Here is a 27,944-nt window from a genome sequence, read left to right on the forward strand (position 1 = left end):
ACAGTGAGGTATGAGAGCATTAGGCTTATGCTCAAGCTAGCTGCAGAGGAAAATCTACACATTAGTCACCATGATGTGAATACAGCTTTTCTGTACGGATCTCTAAATGAATCACTTTATATGCTTCCACCTGATGGCGTACAGGTAAAACAGGGATTTGTTTGTGCTCTGAAAAAGTCAATTTATGGTCTCAAACAAAGTGCACGGTGTTGGCACACAAAACTCACTGAAGTATTGTTTTCTCTAGGTTTTAAGCAAGGGAAAGCTGATCCATGTGTATTTGTCAAAGAGGAGGGGCAAGAGAAACTGTATTGTTTGTTTTATGTTGATGATCTTTTATTCTTTTGGAAAGATGTCACAATGTACAATAACGCCCTAGCTCAACTGAAAGAGCACTTTGACATGAAAGATCTTGGTGAGGTAAACAACTACCTATCTCTGGAAATAGAGAGAGATCAAGATGGTAACATTCTAGTACACCAGTCACGGAAAATTGCTGATGTGTTAAGCAAGCTAAACCTGATGGATGCTAACCCTGTAGACACTCCGATGACAACAGGTTATCAGGTAGATGACACTGAAGAAGCATTTTCTGACACTACACTGTACAGAAGTGTGCTAGGCAAGCTAAACTTCATTGCCAGATGTTCAAGACCAGACATTGCTGTTAGCTGTAATTTGCTAAGCAGACAAGTCAACAATCCTACTGTTAAGGATTGGAAAGCTCTGAAACGCATAGCGCGGTATTTGAAAGGCACTATGCATTACAGACTGAGATTTAACAATCAGAAGTCTGGTGGTCTTGAGATATTTGCAGATGCAAGTTTTGGAAGTGACACTACAGACAGGAAAAGTACGTCTGGAGTTTGCTATAAGTACAATCAGGGTCTATTTGATTGGTCATGCAAGAAGCAAACAACAGTTAGCTTAAGTACTTGTGAAGCTGAACTGAATGCACTGTCTTATTCACTTAAAGATTGTGAATGGTTTACCAGGACAACAAAGCATGTTTGGCTTTGCTAAATTCTGAAGGTTGTAAGCAAAGCACGAAGCACTTGCAATTGAAGTTGCAACATGCTAGGGAACGTATTCAGAAGGGACTCGTAACGGTGTCCTATATGCCAGGTAATGAAATTCCTGCTGATGTATTGTCCAAGATTGTATCAAGGGATCAACACTGTACCTATGTGCAGAAGTTGGGTTTGTACTGATATTGTACGAACACGCTGCCCAGAGATGTTCACAGAAAGGGGGAGGATGTTGGTTTCTGCTTTCTTCTCTGTGCAGCGAAGTGCTTGTCACGAGACAGGTTGTTTACATTCCACAGAGTCTGTACTGTTGGAGGTTTTCCCACGGGAACGGGAGACTGGATATGACGTACACTGGTTTCCTGTTTTTCACTGTTCTTTGCAGTTTCAGTTTGAGTGATTCTCTCCGTGCTTTAGAGGAGAGATGACGCTTTCTCTGCTCCGGCAGAGGGAAAATGTTTTTCTGTAACTTACCAGCTTTGAACTGTAAATAAAGTAGTATAGAGCATGTTGGCTCATACCTCTCATCATTCCGCTGTGCACTGGATACTGCTTATCAACAACACACACATCGTCTCAGAGAGAACAGCTAAAAGCAAAAGCAATACACAACGGAAGTTCCCAGCATACTTTGCTGGAATGTAAACAGACATGCGACATGCAACAATTCCACACGCCTGTTCCTTAAGGTGGAATGGAAATGTCAACAGTACAGTTGTGCCTTGGTTCTTGAATGGAATCCGTTCCAAGAGTCCATTCGACTTCCGAAAACGGTCAAAAACCAAGGCGCGGCTGCACTCAAGCGTAAGCCGCATCAGACGTTCAGCTACCGAAAAACGTTCACAAACTGGAATGCTCACTTCTGGCTTTGCAGCGTTCCGGAGCCAAAACAATCAAGTCTCAAAGCATTTGAAAACCAAGGCGTGACTGTGCATCCCCCCCCCCTCCCCAACATGTTCAAAATACACATACACGGCAACAAACTTCATGACAAACACATTCCAATTTAGGCAGGCGTTATTTGGGGGGGCGGGGGGAGAGATATGTTACGTAAAAGGAAATTTTAAACAGCTAAGTTTATTTTTTTTAAAAAACCCTATTGCTTTGTTCAAAATATATCGGATGTGGAAAATTCAGAGCAAGTTCAATGCTTCATTACAACGCGCAATGTTAGTATTTTTCCATAAAACGTAATCTGTTTGAGTTGCACAAGTGACTTGAGAAACGCAGATATTTTAAAGTTTCAGAGGAACCCCAATAAAAGGTGATGAGTGCTAAATGGCTCTTGGTACTGAAAGCAACCCAGAGGCTGCAGATCTGTTTTCGGTTGTGCAATGCAAGAACGAAAGCTGCATGCAACTCCCTAAAACCGCTGTCCTTCTGAGCGAAACATCCATGAGCTGTCATGTTCACCAAACCACCTGCAGGCCTTCCATTTTTCAGCCTCCATCCCGAGCATGCATGACAACACCATTGCGCACACATAGCAACATCTATAGCATCGTTTGGACCAATAAAGAAAATGCCCCAGGGCTTCTTACCAATACAAGTTCATCCTGTAATTCTTTGTAACTTTTTTCATTATCCAGGAGTCTCTCTGAGAGGTCTGTAATTGCTTTCTTCTTCTCTTCCAGCTCCTCGTTTAGCTGCTTGTTTATGGAGACATACTCCCTTTCCAGGCTGAAAGATGGAACAGAATTTTCAGAAACACTTTAAACAACTAATATTCAACTCTGTCGTACGTTGTATGAATTTAGTGGATTTTTTACCCAAAAAAACCAATGAAGCTGAACAAAATCAGAAAAACATTGATGAAGTGCTAAAAGTGTCAGATATTCACTGAAAAACAATACTCATCTCAGCTGGTTGCTACAATAGTAAGGTTTAATTTGCATAAGACCAGTATGAGGGTATTTTAAGGAATGAACGACAAATTTGAAGATAAAGGAAAGTATGCAGACTCAAACCAGGGAACAGCATGAAAGTAGTGAAAATATGTAACACAAAGAACGTCAAAACCAAGGATCAGAATGGGGAAGTGTGACAGGAATAAAACGGATGCCAAACCATGCAAGAACTACCTGAAGGGAAGGCTGCATCCGTATCAGAACATCTTGCAAGAAAACAAAAATCCAGTTATAAATTAAAATTAAGTATACTGACACGTTGACAACCTTAAATGTTCAAGCAGAATCGTGGTTATCCCCTTTATATTTTGGCTGGTCACCGAAAGAAAAGTTACCTCTCCCATCCAACTATGCCTGCTAGTACTAGTACTATCATGAAACGTCAAGTCTGTGGAACTTTGTGTTCAGGGTGGTACAATTCAGATGACACACTAAACCACGGTTTGGCGCAAAAATAGGAAGCCTGTGGTCTTCTAGATACTGCTGGACTCCAACTCCCAACAACCAAAGCCAGCATGGGGAATGGTGAGGGAGAATGCAAGTTATAACCAAACAATATCTGGAAGACCCCAGTCTCCCCATTTTCCAGTTTAGCATGATGAGTGGTAGCCACAGTGGCTTTTGCACGCTGCTCCACTCCTCTCCCTTACATCTTCACCATAACTGCATCCCTTTGGGACTTACAACACTCTCAAAAACTTTATGGTTAATATAATGTCTCTTAACATGAATTTAATTATCATCAAGTGGATACCCCGGAAGACAACTATTTCCAGGCCCAACAAATTCTCACTCATCTCCACTTACTGCTATTAAATATGGTGGATCCAGAAAGCTTTGGGGGCCAGCATTACAGATGTTTTTACATGTGAGGCTTAAATTATCTTTGAATGCCCCTCATGCCCCTCACACATGCTTAGGAAAACTTTTTCCTATCGAGGGCTGCATTCCCTCAGAATTATCTATCAAGAGTCTCACATCTACATCCACTACATCACGTTAACCTGCTAAACCGATAGGAGAAAATTTTTACCCTCTAAATGTTGCTGAACTACAACTCCCATCAGTCCCAGCAAGCCTGGCCAATGACCAGGGATTATGGGAATTGTAGCTCAGCGACATCTAGAGGGCCAAGGTTTCCTAACACCTGTGTTAAAAGTAGGGAAACGCTCAGCTCTGTGCTGTATAATGTGAACGATTAGTCCATCGTACAAAGCAACAAATAAATACAGATTCTGAATCGGGAAATGAGAGACCTACCTATTGAGTTTCTCGACGCTCTCATGAGCGTTGCGCTTCTCTCTGTCATAGGCATTTTCCACCTCTCTAAATTTGCCTTTGATCATTTCCAAGTCAGAAAGCGCTTCTGCCTGGCTGGCCTTCTCCACCTGCAAAGCCCCTTCAAGGTCTCGAATTCTTAACTGCAATGTAATAAGAATCCATCAATCAACATTCCAAGAAGAAGATGAGTTTGGATTTGATATCCCGCTTTATCACTACCCGAAGGAGTCTCAAAGCAGCTAACATTCTCCTTTCCCTTCCTCCCCCACAACAAACACTCTGTGAGGTGAGTGGGGCTGAGAGACTTCAGAGAAGTGTGATTGGCCCAAGGTCACCCAGCAGCTGCATGTGGAGGAGAGGAGATGCGAACCCAGTTCACCAGATTACGAATCTACTGCTCTTAACCACTACACCACACTGGCCCCAAGGAGGGCTGTGTTTTGTTGCTCTACAGCACGTTAATTTTTAGGGAAGACAATAACTGTATCAGTACTGTTGGGCTTTTAATACACTTAAGATGAGAGAACGTGTGCTTATTCATTCCTTAACCATGGTTAGGTCAAGAGCAACCCCTGGTTACATTTAACTGTCATGCCCAAGGGTTCATCTGAATATGCAAAGAGTTAAAACAGGAGCATGTCATCTTCCTGAGTGAGCAGGATGCTTGAGATCTTCATTCCAATAGTTTGAAGGTCAGAAAAGAATTTCCAAACACATTCCATTGAATGCCCTTAGAATGAATTTTCCCTCCCCTTAACCATGGTTCTGTGCTCACATTAAGCATGGTCAGCACTAACCAGTGTTTATTTTTTTTACTTAGAAATTGAAATCAGGGTTTGAAACTGGTATTGGGTAAGGAGCAATGCTTGCTAGCATTAACATGGCTGTTGTCAGTGGAGACATTGCAGCAAATTATACGTGGCAGGAGAAGGGAAGGACAAATTTATGCTGGAGAACGGAGGCACAGGAGAGAAAGAGAGTGCAATCGTATAGACCAGGGATGCCCAGCAGGACGATCGTGATCTACTGGTAGATCCCCGGTAGGTTTTGGTAGATCATGGTTGATCGCTGGGTCCCTTTCATTAGCATTGGTAAAACAGAATTCGGCCCTGCCCCCTCACCCCGCCCTCCATTGTTGCACGATCTGCAGAATGGAAGACGACTTGACTCAGTGGGGCTGCTTTTCCCTCCTCCCTTAGAAAATGCTGAACAACTTTGCCCTGAACCTCCCAAAAATGGGGCTTTCCTTCCCAAAAAAAGAACTTTGACCTGAACGCACCAAAAACGGGGGGTAGATCACTGCCAGTTTTTAATTTTGTAAGAAGCTGGCCATCCCAATATAGACTGTTGACAACCCCCAAATCATGATCAGAGAAAGGGAAATAAAGGTTTGATTTCAGCAGGAATAACTGTTGTCCTGGATCACCTCTGAGGTCTGTGGCACTATGACAGCACCCTGTGCCAAGCTGGGATGCCAAACTGGTACAGCAGCAAAAGACAGCTCTGTCATGCCATCCACAGCATAAAACTACCATGTTTGCTCTTAATACCACATCTTGTTAATAAAACTACTGTGTTAAATATTCAGGTGAGACGTAGCTCAGGCTGCGTTAGTCCGCTCCACCTAACGGCTGTCACAGATGTACCTGGATTATTTCAGAATTAAATTTTGATTCCAGATGTGCCGCTCTCTCTGCCTCGACGTTTTCTTCCAGTTTCTTTATTCTCAATGTAGCTGCCTAAAAACAGAAATTTCAAGCTGGTTAAAGACGCAAACACCCTGGAAATCTCTCTCAAGTACTTCTTGGATAGATTGCAATGTTGTGTGTTTGCGAACACAATTCAAAACATTGGTGCTGACGTTCAAAGCTCTAAACAGCTTTAGCCCAGGATGCCTGAAGGAGCGTCTCCACCCCCATCGTTCAGCCCGGACATGGGGGTCCGGCTCCGAGGGCCTTCTGGTGGTTCCCTTAGTGTCAGAAGTGAAGCAACAGGGAACCAGGCAGAGGGCCTTCTCGGTGGTGGTGGCTGCCCTGCGGAACGCCCTCCCATCAGATGTCAAAGAAATAAAAAACCACACAACTTTTAGAAGACATCTGAAGGCAGCTGCATATGGGAAAGTTTTGGTATTTTACTGTGGCTTTATAATTAGTTGAATGCCGCCCAGAGTGGCTGCGGAAACCAAGTTAGATGGGCAGCATACAAATACCATATTTTTTGCTCTATAAGACTCACTTTTTCCCCTCCTAAAAAGTAAGGGGAAATGTGTGTGCGTCTTATGGAGCGAGTGCAGGCTGCGCAGCTATCCCAGAAGCCAGAACAGCAAGAGAGATCGCTGCTTTCGCTGCGCAGCGATCCCTCTTGCTGTTCTGGCTTCTGGGATTTAGAATGGTTTTTTTCTTGTTTTCCTCCTCCAAAAACTAGGTGCGTCTTGTGGTCTGGTGCGTCTTATAGAGCGAAAAATATGGTGTGTGAAACCTTGTCTTTCTAAATAATCATTCAAGCACTTCCATTCCTTCTTGACTGTATTCACTTGGCTTTAATCTTATTATATCAGTCAATTCGTGAAGACTTTAATAAACTATTAAGAACGAGGAAATGGTTAGATGTTAAACAGCCTTGAATACTCTTGTATAAATATCAATAAAAAACTTATTAAATGAAAGCCTTCATCATTTGACCAGGAATCCACGTCTCCACAGTACAGCTTAAGATTCTGTTCCTGATTCTTTACAAAGTTGGGAAATATCGATTTCTGATTTCTCTGTGGCTTCTCTGAAGTCACATGACGCAGAGACATATTTGCTGCATATCAGAGCACAATCAACAATGAAGGATATCACCAAAGACCCAACTGGAACAGTCAAGGTTTCAGGGGCGTCAATGGTAAAGAAATAAAGTCTTATATATAAAGTCTTCAGGACCACCGGCAAAGCACCAGGCCTGCTGGCTTATGTAAGCAACCCAGAATTTGTTTATCCAACAGATCTGACAGCGCGTGCTAACATCAATATAGAAAAATCCTGAGGGAGGCTGGAGGGATGTGTCTATTTATAGCACACAATGCTTAAATAAGCTCAGCAGCTGATAGACCATGTCACAGACCAGTCTTCCCCCAGATGTTGTAGGACTCCAAATCCCATCAGTCTCAGCCAGCTTGGCCAACAGAAAAGAATAGTGAGAGCTATAGCCCAAACCTTCGGGGCAGGGAATTAGATTGCAGAAGGTGCTATAGATCATAAGCTAATTGAACTGATAGCCCCTTGAGTCACGAAATTGAACCACCCCAAAATTTGGTTTCAGCAAAAACCATAGGTCCATCTTTCTCCACCCACTAATGTTCTCAACATACTTTCCTCATCCCGTTTTAGGGCACTCTTAATTTACATTTTGCATTCTGTTTTACACTTTTTGCATTTTCAGACCAAAGCGTGACCAGACTAAAAAAAAAGAAATTAAGGCAAAAGTATGCTACAAAACAATCATGGGTCCTGTGAATGCCTGGTCTTACACTAATAAATAAAATAGCATATTGGCCATCTTCTGGTTAAAAGGTGCAAAGGAACATTTAAGCAGAAAAGGGTGTCCGAAACTCCAAATGATTGTTCTATCAAGACCTCTACCAAAGCATAAGAGAGGCACAATCCAATACAGTGGATGCTCAGGTTGTGAACGTGATCAGTACAGGAGGCACGTTCGCAACCCACAGTGGCGCGTCTGTGCACGCGCAGGTTGCGATTTAGTGTTTCTGCACATGCACGACCGTGGTGCACAACCCAAAAACGTGCAACCCAAAGCATCTGTAGCCCGAGGTATGACTGTACAGTGTTACCTCGGATTACAAACACTTCAGGTTACAGACTCCACTAACCCAGAAATAGTACCTCGGGTTAAGAACTTTGCTTCAGGATGAGAACAGAAATCGTGCTCTGGCAGTGCAGCGGCAGTGGGAGGCCCCTTTAGCTAAAGCGGTGCCTCAGGTTAAGAACAGTTTCAGGTTAAGAACGGACCTCCAGAACGAATTAAGTTCTTAACCCAAGGTACCACTGTAGTCTACTTGAGATTTAAAAGTTTATAGTTAAATTATGGATGCTTACCAATGGAGCAAAGGATACTGGATTAAATATGACCTCAATCTGTAGAAATCTCATCAAGTTTCATGCTGTTACCCAACGAGGCAACTTAGCAGGGGCAAAACTAAGCCCTGGTGATTTCAATGGGACACAGACAACTGGATTGAGTCATTGACTCGGGTCATTGAGTAGAAGAATTCAAGTTACAAGGCAGAGGGTTGAATCCAAAACTGTGCACTAGAACAATGAACATCTGCGCACACAACGGGGCTTCCGTCTCCTTCCTCTTATAGCCTGCAAGGACTCTCAAAATCTGCTCCAGAGCACTGGGGGACCCCTCAGTGCAAGTTCTGGGGGTGCACAGGGAACTGTAGCCGGGGGGGGGGGAGCAGGAAGCGAAATCCCACTGCACCAGGCAAGAGGTTTGCTGGCGCAAGGTTGGGTTCTGCCCCCAGAACCCATGTAACATCTTCGTTATTCTTTTAGGTGAAATTACGCTATCGAGTCCGCAAATTAGGAAGCAAGATTATACCAAGCAAGACAACTGGTCCAACTACTGTCCCCCTGGGCCAACAGTGGCTCTCTGAGATTTCAGGCCTTGGATATACTAGGAAGTGAGCCGCAACAGCAAATTGTGTGGCTCTACCGCATACACAAAGAAAAGAGGGTGAAGGAAAGAAAATGAACATTTCTTAGGCTTGCTTCTTATTTTACTCCTGCCAGTACAAAGCTTCCTTAGGCTTTGTATACAGTGGTACCTCAGGTTAAGTACTTAATTTGTTCCGGAGGTCCGTTCTTAACCTGAAACTGTTCTTAACCTGAAGCATCACTTTAGCTAATGGGGCCTCCTGCTGCCGCCGCGCCGCCAGAGCCCGATTTCTGTTCTCATCCTGAAGCAAAGTTCTTAACCCGAGGTAATATTTCTGGGTTTGCTGCGTCTGTAACCTGAAGCATATGTAACCTGAAGCGTATGTAACCTGAAGCGTATGTAACCCGAGGTACCACTGTAGATCACTTCCGGCACAGTTGAAGTATCTTGTAAGGATGCCATGAAAAAACATGAAGGAAAATGGCTAAATGAAATCAAACCCTGTGTGCTGAAAAAAAAACCATCTCTGTATTTTTTTAAATAAGCAAACTTTTCTTTTTGGTCAAGGAAGAAGCAAGTTAACAAGATTCCTCTGTTTTTCTATTCTGTGTTTTACTGGAAACTGGAATTGAGATTTTGCTGTTTACAAACTGCTCTGTTTTTGGTTTGTCTTTAGACAAAATAGGGGGTGGGTGGGAAGGTTTAACAAATAGAAAAAAGTAATACATGAACCTCCAAGCTCAGAAACCAGCTGCTGAAGGGCAAACAGCACAGGAAAGCTACTGCCTTCATGCCCTCCATGTGGGACTTCCTGCAATCATCCCACAAAGCCACACTGGAGGAAAGGATGAGAGGCTTCCAGCCAATATTATCTTATGCTCTCTCGAAATCCCCATTACTTTCCAAACATTGACATTTCCTTTCTACACCCACCAGAGGGCACCAAAGGAACACCACAAATCTTCCTTATAGCAGCTGGACTACATGTGCTCTGCTTAAGTATCTCTCAAACTGCTATATTTTTTTAATAATAAAAAAGGAGTTTAGAAAGCTATTCCGGCAATCATTTCCACTACTTTTCACAAACACGGTGCCTTTTGCTTCATCTACTTTGCCATCACCTCAGACTACAAAGCTGCCCAATTAGGGATTTAAAGACAACCCTACATTGAAAACGACAATTTGTTGCTGTAACATCTGCTTGCACCTTTTAAAAAAGAATTACTGGCAGAAAGGGGTAGCCTATATCGCAGAACAGTGTGCCTTTTTAAAAAAAATGTACCGTATTGGCCCAAATATAAGCCACACCGGAATATAAGCCGCACCTTTAAAATTGAAGGGGGGAGAGAGGAAAAAAGAGAGAATAAACTCCAAATATAAGCCACTCCATTCCTCCCTGTTCCTGGCTGCATACCGTAAGGTGGCGAGTATAAGCCACACTTTAACTTTGGAATTTGGGAGGAAAGTGAGGCTTCCATTCAGGTCAATACAGTAGATACCCAACATCTCCCAGCCCTGAATAATTATAAACATATGCTTTTTTCTCCAATTAAAAAGAGGGGTGAGATAGCTCACCTGTGGCCTTGCAGAAGTTGCTGTACTACAATACCCCAACATCCTTGACCACTGTCCAAGCTGCTTGGGGCTGATGGGAACTGGAGTCCAACAACATCTGGAGGTCCCCACACTGGAGTGGCAGCTGTTTACACACACTCCACTTACATATAGGGCTGGGCGACATCTGGTTTCCAACACTGCAATATATATCACCAGCTAAACGTCGTGAGATATAGACACATCATGATGTCCGAAGTAAGTATGGAGCTATGCAGAGGCCTTAGGCGGCTTCACGGTTCTCCCACATTGCGATTTTTGCACAGAACACACACCCAAATGTTGTGATTTGCGATACACTGCTGGTTATGAAACCAATATCATGGTAGGGACTTCAAATCGGGTTTGGATGATACACGGGATAACCCATATTGAGATCCTGGAGGGCTGCCGGTCGGTGTAGACCAGGGGTCAGCAAACTTGTTCAGCAGGGGGCCAGTCCACTGTCCCTCAGACCTTGTGGGGGGCCGAACTCAATTTTTTGGGGGGGATTAACGAATTCCTACGTCCCACAAATAACCCAGAGATGCATTTTAAATAAAAGGACACATTCTACTCATGTAAAAACACGCTGATTCTCAGACATAGCTGTCAACTTTTCCCTTTTCTTGCAAGGAATCCTATTCAGAATAAGGAGTTTCCCTTTAAAAAAGGGAAACGCTATGTTCCCAGACCATCCGCAGGCCAAATTTAGAAGGCGATTGCGCCGGATCCGGCCCCTGGGCCTTATTTTGCCTACCCATGGTGCATACAGTACTGAGCCGGATAGGGCAATGGTCCGACAGACACCTTCCCATATGTTCTGGCAAGCTGTCAGTCCCCAACACCAAAGCTCTTCCGAGAACCGGGGGGCGGGGCAGGGGGAGAGACACTTGCCTCAAGCTCTTTCTTAAGCCGGGCCTCTCGCTCGGCGCTGAAGTCGAGTTCGCTGGCCTGCTGCCTCAGCCCTTCGGCGCAGCTGTTGTGTTGCATCTCCATGTCTTGCATTTTCTGGTGAAGACTCTGCATTGCGCTGTTGCTGTCCTGATAGAACAGAGGGAGAGGGGGGTGGTTATTGCTTGAGCCACAAACAGAGAAGTCAAAAGAAGATGACCCCCTTAGTAAAGGGACCCCTGACCATTAGGTCCAGTCGTGGCCAGCTCTGGGGTTGCGGCGCTCATCTTGCTTTATTGGCTGAGGGAGCTGGCGTACAGCTTCCGGGTCATGTGGCCAGCATGACTAAGCCGCTTCTGGCAAACCAGAGCAGCGCATGGAAACGCCGTTTACCTTCCCACTGGAGTGGTACCTATTTATCTACTTGCACTTTGACGTGCTTTCGAACTGCTAGGTTGGCAGGAGCAGGGACCGAGCAATGAGAGCTCACCCCATCGCGGGGATTTGAACCGCCAACCTTCTGATTGGCAAGTCCTAGGCTCTGTTGTTTAACCCACAGTGCCACCCGCGTCCCACACCCCCTTAGTGCCAAGGACCAAAGAGAAGGCCTGCTTTGGGGTTCCTTTGAACATTTCAGACCCCTACCGTCAGTAACCACGCAGTCAAGCGTCACACCCATCCCCAAGCCCCATCTTCCTTGTCCTAAGGCTGCGGTCCTAGTCACAATTATCCGGAAGACTGTTCCATGGAACCAGAGCTTTTTTTTATTAGTTCCGGCCCCTCTCAGGTGGGCGCCACTGAATAAGGAAGGTGCTCATGACAAGTTCCAGCACCTCTTTTTCTAGCAGAATAGCACTGCATGCAACCAATAAGGCTTATAATAATTTGGGACTGAAGTGTTTGGCAGAGTTGCCCAGTGATTCAAAGACATGTTAATTTTAAGTGCTTCAAGGTCATACTTCTAAACTGGTTTACATGTCTATGTAAGGAGCAACGTGCTTGACTATTCTTTTTCTCCACCTGCAATACATAAATTCCTTATTATTTATACCCCACCTTACCCTCCACAGACCTCCATGCGGAGTTTATTGTTCCCACTGAGGTACATTAGGTTGATTTGCTTGTTTTTTATAAAATTTAAATACAGTTGTACCTCTGCTTATGTATCCCTCCGCTTACGTAAACTTCAGGTTACGTGAGCGGCAAACCCGGAAGTATATTTCCGGGTTTTTGCCACAAGCGCTTGTGCAGAAGCGCTCTACCACCATGTGTGCGTGCGCAGAAGCCATCCCCTCCAGTTGCGGAAACCTCGGGATCTGACCAGAGCTCCAGAATGGATCCCGTCCACAACCGGAAGGACCATTGTACCGCCCTCGTCATAAGATCTCAGGGCAGTTTGAAGAATAAAATACAAGATAGACAAGTACATAAAACGAAACAGCAAAACTATAACCCTCCCTTCCCACAGTCACATTTAAAAGGCTGCAGAATATTATTCGGCCCAAGACCTGTTTAAAGAGGAACATTTTCGAGGGGAGCCACTGCAGAGAAGGCTCTGTTCTTGTGTTGCCACCCTCCGGACCTTACAAGGAGGCGGCACAGGAAGAAGGGTCTCAGAATATGATCTCAGGGTCCGGGTGAGTTCATATGGGGCCGAGGCGGTCCTTTAGGTATTGCGGTCCTGAGTTTACAGTTGCAGTAATGGCTGGCCCAACACTACCTAGTGAGCTTCATGGCTGGGGGGCGGGGGGTGGGATCTGATCCTGGAGGTCCCCAATCCTAAGCCAACTCACTATCCATCTGGTTTCCACACAGTCACACAAAAAAGAACCGCAAAAACAAAAATGCAAAATAAATAGCAAAAACAGACACTCAAAACGGAAGCGTAACACTCAAAACAGAGCACGTTCAGCTTCTGAAAAGAGTTTCTAAACTGGAACGCTTACTTCCGGGTTTGCAGTGTTTGGAGTACCAAGGCATTTGAGAACCAAGGGACCACTGCAAAACCAAACACATTGCACACCTTCCTTTCCGGAGAGTGTGCCTTTACAGCAGATGAGAGTTCTACCTGCAAAGCCTTGGAAATTAGAATTTGGGCATTTGTATTTAGGCCTCGCTTCCACCAAATCATTCGCATCACCTGCTACTTTTCTGAGCCTTTTAAGAGCAGCAGCTGCGGGAGCAAGAGAACGAAGACGGCGGAGCTAATACAAAACGCTTCAAATGAAACCCCTCCCAAAGTAGAAAAAAAAGATGTACAAAAACTACTACGTCAGAATCTAAAAAAGCTATAAAATGATGAATTTTTAGATAGAAGAATGGAGGCGTTTTGTGGGCTTAAAAAAAAATACAGTCAAATGAAATCATGGTCAGGATAGAAGCAAAAGCAGCGATAGAAAAACGACACAGTAATTGTAATAGAGAAACTATTGGCAATAACAATATAATGCAGAAGTAAAAAAAACACTGTGGAGGCAAGGGTGGGAAGTCAGCTTATGAAATAATGTAATGATTTGATTTGAAGGTTTTTGTGAAAGTATTTGAAAGATTTAATAAAAATTATATATATTTTTAAAAAAGAATCCAAAAAGGCTTTTTCCCGTGAGCAAAATACTCAAGGGGCTAGATCTGCAGATCTTCTTCTTCTTCCTGCAACGTATTACAATCAATTTAGCAGAGAGAATATTGTGCATTGGTTATCAGTTTGGCCGTGTGCTCAGCACACTCGTAAAAAACAACTTCCGCGGGGCATGTATTTACCGCGGCTGCTTAACTGCCCAATACGATGCTTTCTCCATCATTAATTTCTAAATGTGTTGGTCTTGTTTTAGCTCCTCTGTGCGGGGGAGGAAAACACATATAATTAGCTCGTTGGGCTGATAAGACTTCGTCGTGGAGATCAGGGTACTTAAGGCGGCATTTACAGCTACCCGTTTAGTTTCCCCTGCAGTACTGCTTCGAGGACTTAATCTCAGACTCAAGTCGGCTCAAGGAAAAGGTTGCTGCAGGGTCACAGCCAAGGAAAAGAAAAAACCCCTCCAGAGCCAATGTGTTAAAAGAACGCACTCAAGAAAAAAGCATGCACCCTGAGCTCTTACGACAACTTGGCCTCCTGATCCCGTCACTATTGTCAGCGTGACACACCAGTGCGGAAAGCTTGACCCCTGCTTCCTACACTAACAGGATATCTTAGTTCTAGGAACAAATAGAGGCTCTTCTTGGATTCTCGGAGCACTCCGTTCTGACAGCTGCCCAGAACCAAAACAGACGACACCCTGATATAACTGCAAAAACTACTCTGAAAACATTGTTCCAAAAATGCAACCTTCATCTGGTTGTAAATATTGAGTCTTTCTGTAAAATAATGATTTAAATCAGGTCTTACTTACTCACAAGTAAAACAATCCTAGAATGGGCATGCTAGGGGATGCTTTGTACCAGCTAGGACAGTGATGGCCAAACTTGGCCCTCCAGCTGTTTTGGGACTACAGTTCCCATCATCCCCGACCACTGGTCCTGTTAGCTAGGGATGATGGGAGTTGTAGTCCAAAAACAGCTGGAGGGCCAAGTTTGGCCATCACTGAGCCAGGAGAAAACTTCCTGTTTCCTCCCGAGCTGGGACAAACTTTCTCTGCATGTGACTAGATGTGGGCGTGGCCTAATCTGGGCAGGTGAGAATACCTCCTTTTGCTCCTCTTCTCCATTTGGCTTTTCTGCGTTTTAGGAGAAGTGACTGCTCAGTCGGTGTCACTTAGGAACTAACTCTCTTATGGGATAGTTCCACATGTATATATATACGTTTGTAACCTAAGTCTGCCTTCAGGGATCCAACTGTGAACTGAATGAATGTGAGTAAACTACTTTTATATGTACTTTAATGATATTGTTGTGTCTATTCTTTTTAAGAGGGACAAGAAGGGATCTTACCAGGAATCCTATAGAGAGAGGTTCAGATGAGCCTGCAACAAGCAAACCGCGGTGCATTTAAAGAGGAATGTTTAAACTCTGCTGAGATATAGAACTTGCTAACGCAAGTTAGAAAGGATATCATTAAATAATATACCCTCTCCCACCTCCCTGAACATTCCCAGTGTCACAGTCCGCTTCACAGGCAATCAAAGTCCTGGCAGGGGACGTCAGGACCGGGTGCAAGATGGTGCGGTGCGAGCAGGAATGGGGGTCCAGAAGCCAGGAGTCAAGAAGCCAAGGATCCGAGGGTCAGGAAGCAAGGAGTCACAAAGTCAGGGGTCCAAGAGTCAGGAAGCAAGAAGTCAAGGGTCCAAGGATCAAGAAGCAGGGAGTCAAGAAGCCAAGGTTCAAGGATCAGAAAGCAAGAAACCAAACGCAGCAAGGCAGGGAGCGTGTTGCTGTGGCAAAGAGCCGAAGGGAAATGCTGACCTTATACCCCTTTCCCAGCTCTTGCCACCAGGTGCTGTGAGTTACCAATCGGCCTCACCTGTGTGGCCTTGCCTCTTCAGAACAAACTTAGGAAGGCCCCAGTCCTGCAAAGTCCTGTTGGTCACAGGGCCTGGCTCCTGCATGCACATCTGACACACAGTTAGTGCCAATGGATTTTCAGCAATTTTCATTAGCTAGGTGAAATAAGGTATAAAATTACCAGCCCTTGCTATGGTTCTCTCTCTCTCTCTCTCTCTCTCTCTCTCTCTCTCTCTCTCTCTCTCACTCTCTCTCTCTCTCTCTCTGTCTGTCTCTCTTACACACATACCATGCCCAATATTATTTTTTAAACCAGAAATGATTTCCAACCATGCAATAAAACTAATTTCTGGTTTTTCCTATTGGATGCTGATGGTCAGGCACACGGCAGCTGTCAGAAGGGTCATCCATTGTTAATTTAGGCACCTGGTTTGAACTCCATGAAAGATGCAGAAATAATAAGACAGCGCAAGCCTGCCATCTGTTTGTAAAAACAACAACACAGTTTTTGAACCCGCCTTTCTGTCTTATCAAAAAGATGGCCAAAGTGGTTAGCGACAAAATTTTAAAATAGTTCCATTTTACAAACAAAGGGAGGCAAAAAAAAAAAAAAAGCAGCAGCAAATGGAACATTATACAGTACATCGAGAGAGCAAGGAAAGATTCAAATGTGTCAGGCTGTAATAAAAATCATAACCACCACTTTTGCATAGGTCAAGAGCAAGACGGCACATCCAGGGAATGCAGAAACCATGCAGAGCCAATTCAACCAACTCCTTTTCAAATCTGTACCACGTATATATCCCCTAACGTAGGAGGCATTTCGAGAGAAGCAGGCACCAGCCCAGCAATTCCTAATGTGCAAAGTTTTGAGCAGCAGATGGAGAAGATAATTTCAATCCATTGTCAATATCTGCTTCTCAGCATTATATAAATAAACTGTACTTCAGAAACATAAACAGAGCCGTCGTTCTCAGTTCCCGGAGAAGCATAAATCAGCACCCACCTGCCATCTGTGCCTTGGAAAAGCTGTCTCTAAAGAATCAGAGCCATCTCGCCTCGTAACTAAGCTAACGAATAGGCTTCCTCTTTAGGCCGTTTCTTGTACATCACAAGGTTAATGAACTATATACTAAAGTAAGGTTAGAAGGAGGACCGATTATCTAGAGCAGTGCTTCCCAAAATTGGGTCTCCAGCTTCTTTCTGGACTACAACTTCCATCATCCCTAGCTAGCAAGACCAGTGGGCAGGGATGATGGGATTTGTAGTCCCAAAACATCTGGAGGGCCAGGTTTGGGAAACACTGATTTAGGGCCTTGGCCTTCTAGGTTCTGTGGGATTGGTATTTTGTTTTGTTTCTGTACAAAATCATCTTATACAGTCGTAACTTGGTTCTCAAAAGGAATCAGTTCCGGAAGTCCATTCAACTTCCGAAAATGTTTGAAAACCAAGGCGCAGCTTCCGATTGGCTGCAAGAGCTTCCTGCACTCAATCGGAAGCCGCATCGGATGTTCAGCTTCCAAAAAACGTTCACAAACTGGAACACTTCTGAGATTGCGGCGTTCAGGAGCCAAAACGGACGAGTACCAAGGCAGTCGAGAACCAAGGTGCGACTATACACACAAAATAAGAGTGGATCAGTCATTTGCCCTAAATAGTTCACCAAACTCAAGAGCACGTGGGGAAGAGAGGAAGAAGAAACCTTATTGCATGAGTTATGCTACGTTGGATCTCATCCATACAGAGCAGGGGCCAGCAAACTTTTTCAGCAGGGGGTGGGTCCACTGTCCCTCGGACCTTGTGAGGGGCCGGATTATATTTTTTTTTGGGGGGGGGGAGAAATGAATGAATTCCTATGCCCCACAAATAACCCAGAGATGCATTTTAAATAAAAGCACACATTCTACTCATGTAAAAACACATTGATTCCCAGACCGTCCGCAGGCCAGATTTAGAAGGCGATTGGGCCAGATCCGGCCCCTGGGCCTTAGTTTGCCTACCCAAGATACAGAGGATAGGAAGGAGGGAGGGAGGAGGGGAGTAGTCACCAAATCGACTCATTCTCACTGAAACAGTACGACTGAGTATGAAGTTGAAATACCAGGGGAGACTTGAGGATTTTAATTTTTCCCGCGGCCCAATTCAAGTAGCTGGAATTAAACATTTTATCACCACAACTTCAACGGAAGGGAAACAGAATAGACCCAAACTATGTGGGCTTCAATGAACTGCAGACCCAGGTGTTAAAAAATTAAAAATCTACTGTGGTATGCTGTGCTTCTGGCCACAAGATGATGCTGTTGCATTTATTACAGAACCTCTGGTCTTCCTTTGATAAGAGAATACTAGGCAGATGAACACCGCAGGTGGAAGGAGCGACTTAAAAGCATGGTTAATTCTCCTTATTTCTAAAGGACAACTCTTCCAACGGTTTCTGGTCCAAGGCTGCCTTTCTGTCTGCTACCAGGCACTGGCCACATTTGCATGTGACAATAAATCAGGGTTGCTGGCTTATTGTGGTTTATCGTGGACATGCAGCAGACTGGTCAATCACTCCTGGCTCCCTCCTCCTCCTCCCTTGCTGCAAGCAGGAGAAACAAACCCGGAAGCCACAATTAAGCTTCTGGGATTGTGGTTTCTTGCTCACTAACAAGCCAGGAAACGGCGATCTGCTATCGGTTTAAAAATCCGGGCTTGTTAGGGAGCGACTCACCACAATCCTGGGTTGGGGGGTCACAGGAAGCCAGGCTTAATTGTGGCTTCCGAATAAGTTTCTTTCTCCCAGTTGGGAACCAGGAGAGGTTGTACCCAAGAGCACACGGCTCATGCGCAAAAAGCCACAATAAAAAGCAGCAACCCTGGCTCCAGCCTCCCAACCTGATTTTCGGTGATTCTCTAGCAAGCATTTGCATGCCATGATTGAAATCTGTTTTGAAAGGCAAGGCTGAAAGGATCAGATCTTCCTGTTTGAAGCCTGCAGTTCGATTGTTTGCGGACAACGGAAGGCAAGCGTTTTGCAGAGCAGCCACAAAACACGCAACACCAAAAGCTTGCCGGGCCACATCTTGCCTTATTTTAATGCATAGTTAAATCTGACAACACCCCCCCCAAAAAAAAAACCCCACCAGCATTCATAGTTGCACCACAGGGCAGAGTAGGAAAATGTCAAAATAAATAGCAGAAGAAAACCTGGTCAACGTCACAGAGTGTTCACAAACTCTGACATCTAGATCTGAAAGGTATTGGAAAGATGGGAGCATGTAGAGCAATATCTGTAGGAAAAGGGGGGGCGGGTAGCAACTTTTATGAACTCTCTCATTGCAAGTCCAAAAAGACATCTGCTTTCCATTTCCATTTCCATTTCCAATTGTCCCTGAAGGGCTCAGACTAACAGTAATAATAAGTTAAAGTATGTTATCCAGTGCGCTTAAAGAATTACAGTGGTACCTCGGTTTTTGAACAGCTTAGTTCACAAACAACTCTAAACCCGAACACTGCAAAATTGGAAGTAGGTGTTCCGGTTTTCGAACTTTTCTTTTGAGGCCGACTGTTTTGAGTTCTCTTGTGTTTCCTGTTGCGCTGCCAATTTGCACCACCCCCCATTGTAATTCAAGCCTTCCGTTTCCGACTGCAGTGTTCCAAGGTGATTTTTGGAGCTCATATTTGGTGCTTTTGTTTTGCTATTTATTTTGCATTTTTTGTATTGAGGTTTTTTCAGTTAATTTGTTTTTGTGGCTGTGTGGATCCCAGTTCAGCTATTGATTGATTGTGTGACTGTGGAAATGGATAAAAAAAACCATCCAAACAATTACTATCATCGGTGCAGGTAAGATTTTTTTTAAAAAAAATTAATCATCTAGAATACTGTTTTATTTATTTTATAGTACAGTACATTATTGCTTTCATTTTATGGATCAATGGTCTTGTTAGACAGTAAAATTCACGTTAAATTGCTGTTTTAGGGGTTGTTTTTAAAAGTCTGGAACAGATCAATCCATTTTGCATTCCTTTCTATAGGAAAGCGCGCCTTGGTTTTGGAACGCTTTGGTTTTGGAACGGACTTCCGAAACGGATTAAGTTTGGCAACCAAGGTGCCACTGTAAATGCATGCTAGGTTTAGTTCATCACATATAGACATTAGTACGGCTAAAAGTAGCATTGCTGAACATGACCAGGAATACCTGCAACAGAAACTGGAGTTCATTTCTTTCTGCTTTCCACCGATCCGCCTGAGACCTAAATTCCTTTGCTGCCTCCTCCCTGATCTCTGCCTCTATTATGCTCCTCTGCTTCTGGTGGTGCTCCAAAGTCTCCTTTGTATGGATAAAGTTTAACTTTTATTTAATTAAAACATAGGTACCATGCATCACAACCCTAAAACTAATAATAGCAGTTAGAAATAAGGACACATGCATTTGATTCCAATTCTCTAATGTTATTAACAGAGAGAGGCCATTCCCACAAGACTATGTTCCTTCACTCACTACAAATTCAGCAGGCTGCATGAGTCTTTGCATCAAATATGTTAGTCACATGCCGTGGAGCCTTCAAACCACGGCTTGGAAGACTGGGAGAGAGCAACAGAGAATTGTCTAGCTCAGCAGCTCTTCTTCCTCTTTCTTGGAGGAGAGAAGAAAATTAACTTCCACTTCTAGTAAGCAGAAAGCTATTGTAACTAAATACTACAAATAATGGTTTACTCAAAACATCCTTGCCTGCAAACCGGAATCTCAAATGACAGTATGACCTGGCTTTCAGGTCCTGATTTGCAGGCAAACTCCCGTTGGAGCAAACCATAGTTTATTGTATTCAGATGAGGCAAGGAACTATGGCTGGCTATTAACTAGAAATTTAAGACTCTTCTCTTCTTCCCTCGTTGGAGGGAATAGCGGAGGAGAAGGTTTGCAAGTCCAAGGCTTGTCACTTATCCTTTCAAATCCTCCCAGGCATGGTTTATGGCCTTTGCAGCCCTCAACATGTCAGTGCCCTAAGTTCCCACATAAATGCTAGGATCAAGAGCAGGGGTCAGCAAACTTTTTTAGGAGGGGGCCGGTTCACCGCCCCTCAGATCTTGTGACGGGCCAGACTGCGCACACACACACATAGCAGAGGGGGCCTTCTCTCTCTTCCCCAGCCCCACCCGTCCCCCTGGTTTCCTGCTTCCTCCGCCGCTCTGCCTGCGGTTGGGAGCCGGCGGAGGTGGCAGCGCCTCTCCTTTCTAGCCAGCTTTACCGGGCACCAGGTGTCGGGCCAGCAGGCATGCCAAGCTCCAGCTGAAGCCCTGCAACACACCCGCCATGATGCCCACAGTGCAGCCATGGACGGAGATGCTGGCAGATGGGTGACGAGTCTTGGCCGCACCTCAGTGCACAGGCGGCGAGGCTTCGGATTGGCTGGCTGCTGGCACCAATCAAAGCCCAGCTCCCTTCCTCCGCAGGGTGGGAAGAAGCCAGGAGGAGGGAGGGAGGAGGCGCCGCCACAGTGTGTGGGGGGGGGGAGAGATAAATGGTGCCCGAAAAACACTGCAAAAAAAAAAATGGTGCAGCCTGAATGATCACTGTGATGGCCTGGGAATCCAATTCAGAGGCTGAACCGGAGGAATCCCAGCCTGCACAGGAGTTCCCGCCTCCAGGGCCGGCTGAGCTGGGGCAGGGGCTTGATTCTGAAGCGCTTGCACCTGTGCCGGATCCTCAGGAGCAGGCACCAGGTGAATCCACTCTGGCTCCAGAGGTGGTTGAGGACTCAGTGCCTACAGGTGAGTCTCCCCCTGGGTCCAGTAACCCTTCAGCCTCTCCTGAACTGCAGAGGCTCAGGGCAGAGAGGCGGAGGGAACTGGTTTCTCTCAGGAGGACTGCTTGCCTTAAGGCAGGAGAGGCAGGTCTCCTGGGGGCCGGGACCGCCCCTGGCCTCAGAGAAAATAAAGGCCAGTCAGCCCGGTCCCAGGTTGCAGGAGCAATGTCGTTGAAGAGCTGTTTCGGCCAGCATCCAGTCCTGTTCCCCCAGAGTTCCTGTCCTTGCCCGGCTTCTCGCTGTGGACCCCGCTTTGCCCGTGGAGGACTGTCTGCCGACCCTCAACTCAGGTCCTGGACCTCGCCCCACAGTAACCTCCCCCCTGGACCAGCACAATCACGTTGATCCAAGTGGCAATTCTAGGACCGTCTGTGGGCCGGATCCAGAGGGCAATTGGGCCTGATCCAACCCGCAGACCTTAGTTTTCCAACCCCTGATCAACAGCCCATACCAATAGCAGGTAGGTGCTTTCCCTTCTACAACCAGCTATGGGGCAGAACCGCTTGCTTGCCTTCCGCTGTGGTCAAAGCCTTATGCTTTGTTCTAGTAAACTTGTATAAAAGCAGCAGCAGAAGAAGAATCAATATGAAGAGGCAGAATGTTTCTGCTCTGAGAAAATTACATTATTGAAATGCAGTCAACTAACTGCATGACTAGCAAGCTGCACCTTGCAGCTTTGGTAAAACACCGTATATGCTGTTATGTGGCAGCTTGCAGAATGTTCCTTAACGTTAAACAGCTTTTGAGCTGGAGAATAAATCCTTAGAACAGGGGTCGGCAAGGTTTGCCAGCCATGGGCTGGATCAATCCCACGGAGATCGTCCGTGGGCCAGACTGGCACAGCTCGTCTGTGCATGTCCGCGGCACCGGAAATTGCTTCTGCGCATGCCCAGGTGCTGAAAATTGTGCATGCCCAGAAGCGATTTCCGGCGTCTGGACATGCGCAGACATTATTTTCAGTATCTGCATGTGCGCAGAAGCAATTTCCGGCCCGCTCGGTGAGTCCTCGTGCTGCGCCGGTTTAGAGCAGTGCGCCAAGGACTCGCCGAGCAGGCGGCTCGGTTTGGGGGCAGCTCATCGGCCGGTAAAACAGCCTTTGTAGGCCGCATCCAGCCCATGGGTCGCATGTTGCTGACCCCTGCCTTAGAGCCACTGAACCTTGATTTCAACAAGGCTCCCACTAGGCACAAACATTTTTAGAGGAACTGGGCAGGATTCACCCATTGATCGGCATCAGTAGAAGCCCTGTACAAAGAGTTCTAACTTGTGCAACAGGGCTCCCCCCCCCAGCCCCCCAAATAGGCTTGGGGAGGCTGGAAGAACCCCCCAGAATAGTGTGCCAGGGGAAGAGGGAAGGGGAATCATTCTGTCTGGCAGACTGATGGGCTTGCACAGGAAGAATGTTTGATTTACACAACACTGAATTCCACCCGTTATGTTTTTGTGACATAGTACAAAGATAAGAGATTCTAGACCCTCCTAGCGATTTGGCTATAAAACGTCTAGCACATTTGCAAAGCTAATCAGGGTCTGGTATGCTTTCAAACTGGATTGGGGAATGGCTGTTGAGATTCCTGCATTGCAGAGGTTGGACTAGATGGTTGGACTAGATGGGGTCCCTTCCATGATTCAAGATCTGCAGCAAGAAGCTACTACATACCTTAAATCAGGAAAGGAATGTTCCCAGCACTGGTAAGTTTGGATTGACATGTTTTGCTATGCCAACTTTCTGTATACCTGTTCAATTTTTCATGTACATGGGATGGGGGAAGTTTAACAAGTCGTCATCAGAAAAACCTACCACACAGAGTTAAAAGGAAAGGGAAGGGCATAAATGCCACCCTATGCTCTTTGGAAGAAACACAGGTTGATAAGAAGAAGACAGTACATTGTTCCAGATTCTCCCAATTAGGGCAGAGCGATATCTGGTTTTCAACATTGAGAATATATCACCAGCTAAACACTGCGAGATACCGATATATCCTGATGTCTGAAATAAGGATGGAGCTATGTAGAGGTGGGTCCCAATACTCACAGTGTGAATAAATGCATACCTTCAAAATACTGTCCAGTTTAGCCTTCTCCTTCAAAAGGAATTCATATTCACTGTTGCAAGTATCAATGATGAGTTCTTTTTCAGAGATGTCGTTGATGAGTCGTTGCTGGTCTTCGTCCCACTGATGTTTAGCTATGCGATAGGTTCTCTCTGTCTCATTCAACTTGTGCTGCAAAGCTCTGATTGTTGCTAATGGGAAGAGAAACAAGGCTGTGGGCTAGTTCAACTTAAAAGCACTGCTGAAACATAATTAAAACCAGCAAAAGTTTTAAACCTTTTTTGTTTTGTTTTGTTAATAAACCTAGTCTTATACATGGAAAAATATGGTACTTCCTTTGCATGTGACTAAAGGTGGGTGTGACCTTACCTGCCCAGGTAACAAAAGGACAAGGCACGCAGCACACCCTCTCTCTTTGACTTCCTCTCTTTGTCCTCCTCCGTTGTCAAAGCAGCTTTTTAGCTAGAGTTGCTCTGTTGGCTTCCAGTCAACAGAGGACACTGGGATTATCCAGTATATGGATATACTTTGTAACTAAGTCTGCCTTCAGGGATCCAACAGTGAACTGATGATGTGAGTAAACTTATTTTATATACTTTACACAAGACTGTGGGGTGTTTATTATTTTAAGAGGGAGTTCAAAAGCACGTCAAAGTGCAAGTAGATAAATAGGTACCACTCCGGCGGGAAGGTAAACGGTGTTTTCGTTCGCTGCTCTGGTTCGCCAGAAGCAGCTTAGTCATGCTGGCCACATGACCTGGAAGCTGTACGCCGGCTCCCTAGGCTAATAAAGCGAGATGAACACAACCTCAGAGTTGTCCATGACTGTACTTAACGGTCAGGGGTCCTTTACCTTTACCAGGAACCTAATACTGAGAGGCTTAAACAAGCCTGCAACAAGTTACCTGCTGTGCGTTAAAAAGGGGAATGTAAAACTCTGCTAAGTTATACAACTGCTAGCGCAAGTTGGGAAGGATATTAATAAACAATATATCCTCTCCTGCCTCCCTGAACATTCCCACAGTATCCTCCAGAAGTCACTGAACTACAATTTCAATAATTTCTGGCCATGCCAGCTGGCACTGATGGGAGCCAGTGTCTAACATCATCTAGATAAGCGGTTCTCAATCTGTGGGTCCCCAGATGTTGTTAGACTACAACTCCCATCATCCCTAGCTAGCAAGGCCAGAGCTCAGGGATGATGGGAGTTGTAGTCCAACAACATCTGGGGACCCACAGGTTGAGAACTGCTGATCTAGACGATCCCAGGCTAGAGAAAGCTACATCAGTTGTAACTCAGACAGATTCTTGGTGTCTCAGACTTTGAAGACCAGATGGGAAATAAACAAATCCTTTAATCTGAAGACAAAGCAGAAGCTGGCAATAAAAAAAGGTGACGTTTTGTCCAAGGTAGTAAATTTTCAAGTGACTGTGATCCGCTGAAACCTGTAATTATGATTCCTTTCAGGCACAGAGATTCTACTGTTGCCACGGGGTACTGCAATTGCAAGCGTGTGGATGAACACAATTTCGGACCACAAAGACTAGAACGACAGTTCCAGTCATTTAAAAATAGGCAAAGAAAAGGAGCTTTTGCGGGGGGGGAAATAAGATGTAAATCGAGAGGGAAAACACTAAATCAAATGTCACAACCCAAACACCTTTCTGAGAAAAACAAAGAAAAAAGAAGTCCACATGCGAACCTTTCAGACAGCATGTCTGAACATATCACAGAGCAGAAATTATAGCAAAGCAATCAAAGAAAGAAAGAAAGAAAGAAAGAAAGAAGAAAAAAAGAAAGAAAGAAATCTCTAAGCAACCAGAGAGAAAAAGCATTAATTAAACCACTACCCAGGAGAAAACGAAGAAGCCAGATAGTCTGGATTCAGTACCAATGGCTTCTAATTCAGAAACTGAATGATGATTTGGGTTTATTCAATAGCCAGTGGAAAAGAAAGCCTTTCACTTGTATATTTCCCCAAAGAAAGTTTTTGTTCAAAATATGACAAGGTGACTCAAAAGGAAAGTCATTTTAAAAAGAAAATCCATTCTAAAAGGCATGCTTTTTAGAATGCAGTGATGGGTGTGATTTGGTGTTTGTATACAAAGCAAAGCAGATCACGTGTCAGATTTGAATCTAAAGAGTTTATTGGTGGCATTTTCGCAGCTTCTGAACTATGAATGTGAACGGAATTTTAATCCCATAATTAAAGATGCAGGATAGATGAATTTCAATAACGCTTACGTTTTGGGGAAAGGGGGCTACAACTTTTTTTAAAAGACTAGGATAGCAAAGAATCTAAATTGATCGCATAGGAACAGAAAAATGGTGAGCAGTGAAAGAAAGAAATTGAGAATGTTCATCATTTTATTTACGTTGGGTTTGCAGAAGGTAAAGAAAGGTGCAGTCAGTGGAATCAAGGCAGCGTATCAGTTTAGACGACAAAGCCTGTTTTTTTAGGACCGTTCATTTTTGAGTAGGATGACGCAAATCTTACCTTGAAGCTGTTCTATTTGCATGTCGGCTTCACACAACTTGCCTTCTGAGGAATACCGTTCTATACCAACTTCTTTCCTTGCACAAGCCAGCTCATACTCCAGGCTTTGCCGAACAGCCTCGCCTTTCTCTACCTCGGCTCGCAACTTGGCAATCTGGCTTTCGTAGTTGGATAGCTGCAAAAGGAATGGCCCTAGGTAACCACCATTGATAACGGGTACAATATTTCAAGAAGCAAATGGCTAAAGTCATACAGTGGTACCTCAGGTTAAGTACTTAATTCGTTCCGGAGGTCCATACTTAACCTGAAACTGTTCTTAACCTGAAGCACCACTTTAGCTAATGGGGCCTCCTGATGCCACGGTGCCGCCGGAGCACAATTTCTGTTCTCATCCTGAAGCAAAGTTCTTAACCCGAGGTAATATTTCTGGGTTAGTGGAGTCTGTAACCTGAAGCGTATGTAACCTGAAGCGTAGCCCAAGGTACCACTGAATTTGGAAACTATTTTACAATAGCTTCTAGGCAGCTGATGACCAATGTGAGAAAGAAGTGGAAAACGTGGAAGGCAGAACTTTAATATTAAGATCGGATGGAATCTCATTGGAATGAATTCACTGAACTGGACTGGAAATGGATAATTCCGGTCTTAATAATGAGATTTTTTTTTTTTTTTTTTTAGATTTTTGACTTTTCAAAGTCCTCTATCTTGATGAGGACATACACAGTGAGGTGGAAGACAAGGAAGAAAGGATCTCCCAGAGCTGGGAGGGTCTACTTTTCTGTATATGGAGAAAGGATAAGATATAATTGTGATAGTGGGCTTTTATATCTATTTTCTTTTCCTTTTTTCTCTCTTGCCTTTTTTGCTTTTTATTTCGGTCCTTCTTAATTTTTTAGACTAGTTTGGCTTTTATTGCAAGGGCAGAACATTGTCCCTCAGCTGGGACAGAATACACACAGGGAAGCTGTGGTGGTATTTGATCAATCAAAATCAAATTAAAATAATGTTTTCTCCCTATGCAGAATGCACCTAAGAAATGAGAAGTAGATACATGTGACTTTTCCTTGCTAAGAAAGAAGCTGAGTTAGTGGGAAAGGACAAAGGCAAATAAAATTTTGAGTGACAATATAAACTCCCTCCTTTCACAGTCCCTCCTGAGGGACTGATCACTCTCCAATGAACACCAGGTGTCATACTGTACAAAATGCAAATTACTGAGCTACTTCTCCACTAGAACTGGACTTTCATGTTATAAAGTCAATAATTTCATTCATTTCGTCATAAAACAAAGCAGCATTTGAATTCCCGTATCTTAAGAAGCACTTCTAAATGTTGATGTAAGACAGGTAGAACCTAGGACCACACCAACATATGCCAGGCCACAAGACAAGATGAGGCCATTGTATACACAAAGATTTTGCATGATCAAGAAGTACTTACTTCTGCATTATGTTTAGCAGTTATATCCAGTTTCTCTTTCTTGGCTTGATGGAGTTTTCTTCTCAGGTCCTCCTTCGTTTCCATCTCCGGCTCGCTACGATTGCGTGGAAATGTCTTTCCAGCCTGCCTGCTTCCAAAATGCAGAGATTTTAATTGACAGCGATCTTGCACTCAGATCTGCTTTGAACTTTAAATGATCAAGGCTGCAACTCTAAACACATCTGGCTCATTGAAATAGGCCAGAGACCTGGCTATTCCTGAAACTGCACCAAAACCCAATCACAAATAACATTCTATCATGTTTATTTCAAGCTTCAAAAATAGTTCAGGATACTGTATCTGCAGTGCTATTTGCTGCTG

General features: G+C 44.6%; 1 protein-coding gene across 3 annotated transcripts in view; it reads right to left on the reverse strand.

Annotated features, from left to right (window-relative positions):
* Positions 1–27,944, reverse strand: part of CCDC171 (coiled-coil domain containing 171) — a 217,647-nt gene that overhangs the window by 185,272 nt on the left and 4,431 nt on the right. Inside the window, exons 2-9 of one of the 3 annotated variants that reach the window (XM_081893784.1) lie at positions 27,585–27,711; positions 26,145–26,319; positions 23,647–23,837; positions 19,984–20,115; positions 11,365–11,515; positions 5,863–5,951; positions 4,196–4,356; positions 2,570–2,708 (exon numbers count right to left, since the gene is read on the reverse strand). In XM_081893784.1, coding sequence (XP_081749910.1) covers positions 2,570–2,708; positions 4,196–4,356; positions 5,863–5,951; positions 11,365–11,515; positions 19,984–20,115; positions 23,647–23,837; positions 26,145–26,319; positions 27,585–27,711 — 1,165 coding nt within the window. Of the gene's footprint in view, positions 1–2,569; positions 2,709–4,195; positions 4,357–5,862; positions 5,952–11,364; positions 11,516–19,983; positions 20,116–23,646; positions 23,838–26,144; positions 26,320–27,584; positions 27,715–27,944 lie in introns of all 3 variants that reach the window. The other 2 variants (XM_081893783.1, XM_081893785.1) reach the window with 2 other exon arrangements.

Source organism: Podarcis melisellensis (genome assembly GCF_964234715.1).
Source record: "Podarcis melisellensis genome assembly, chromosome: 17".
Lineage (NCBI taxonomy): Eukaryota > Metazoa > Chordata > Lepidosauria > Squamata > Lacertidae > Podarcis > Podarcis melisellensis.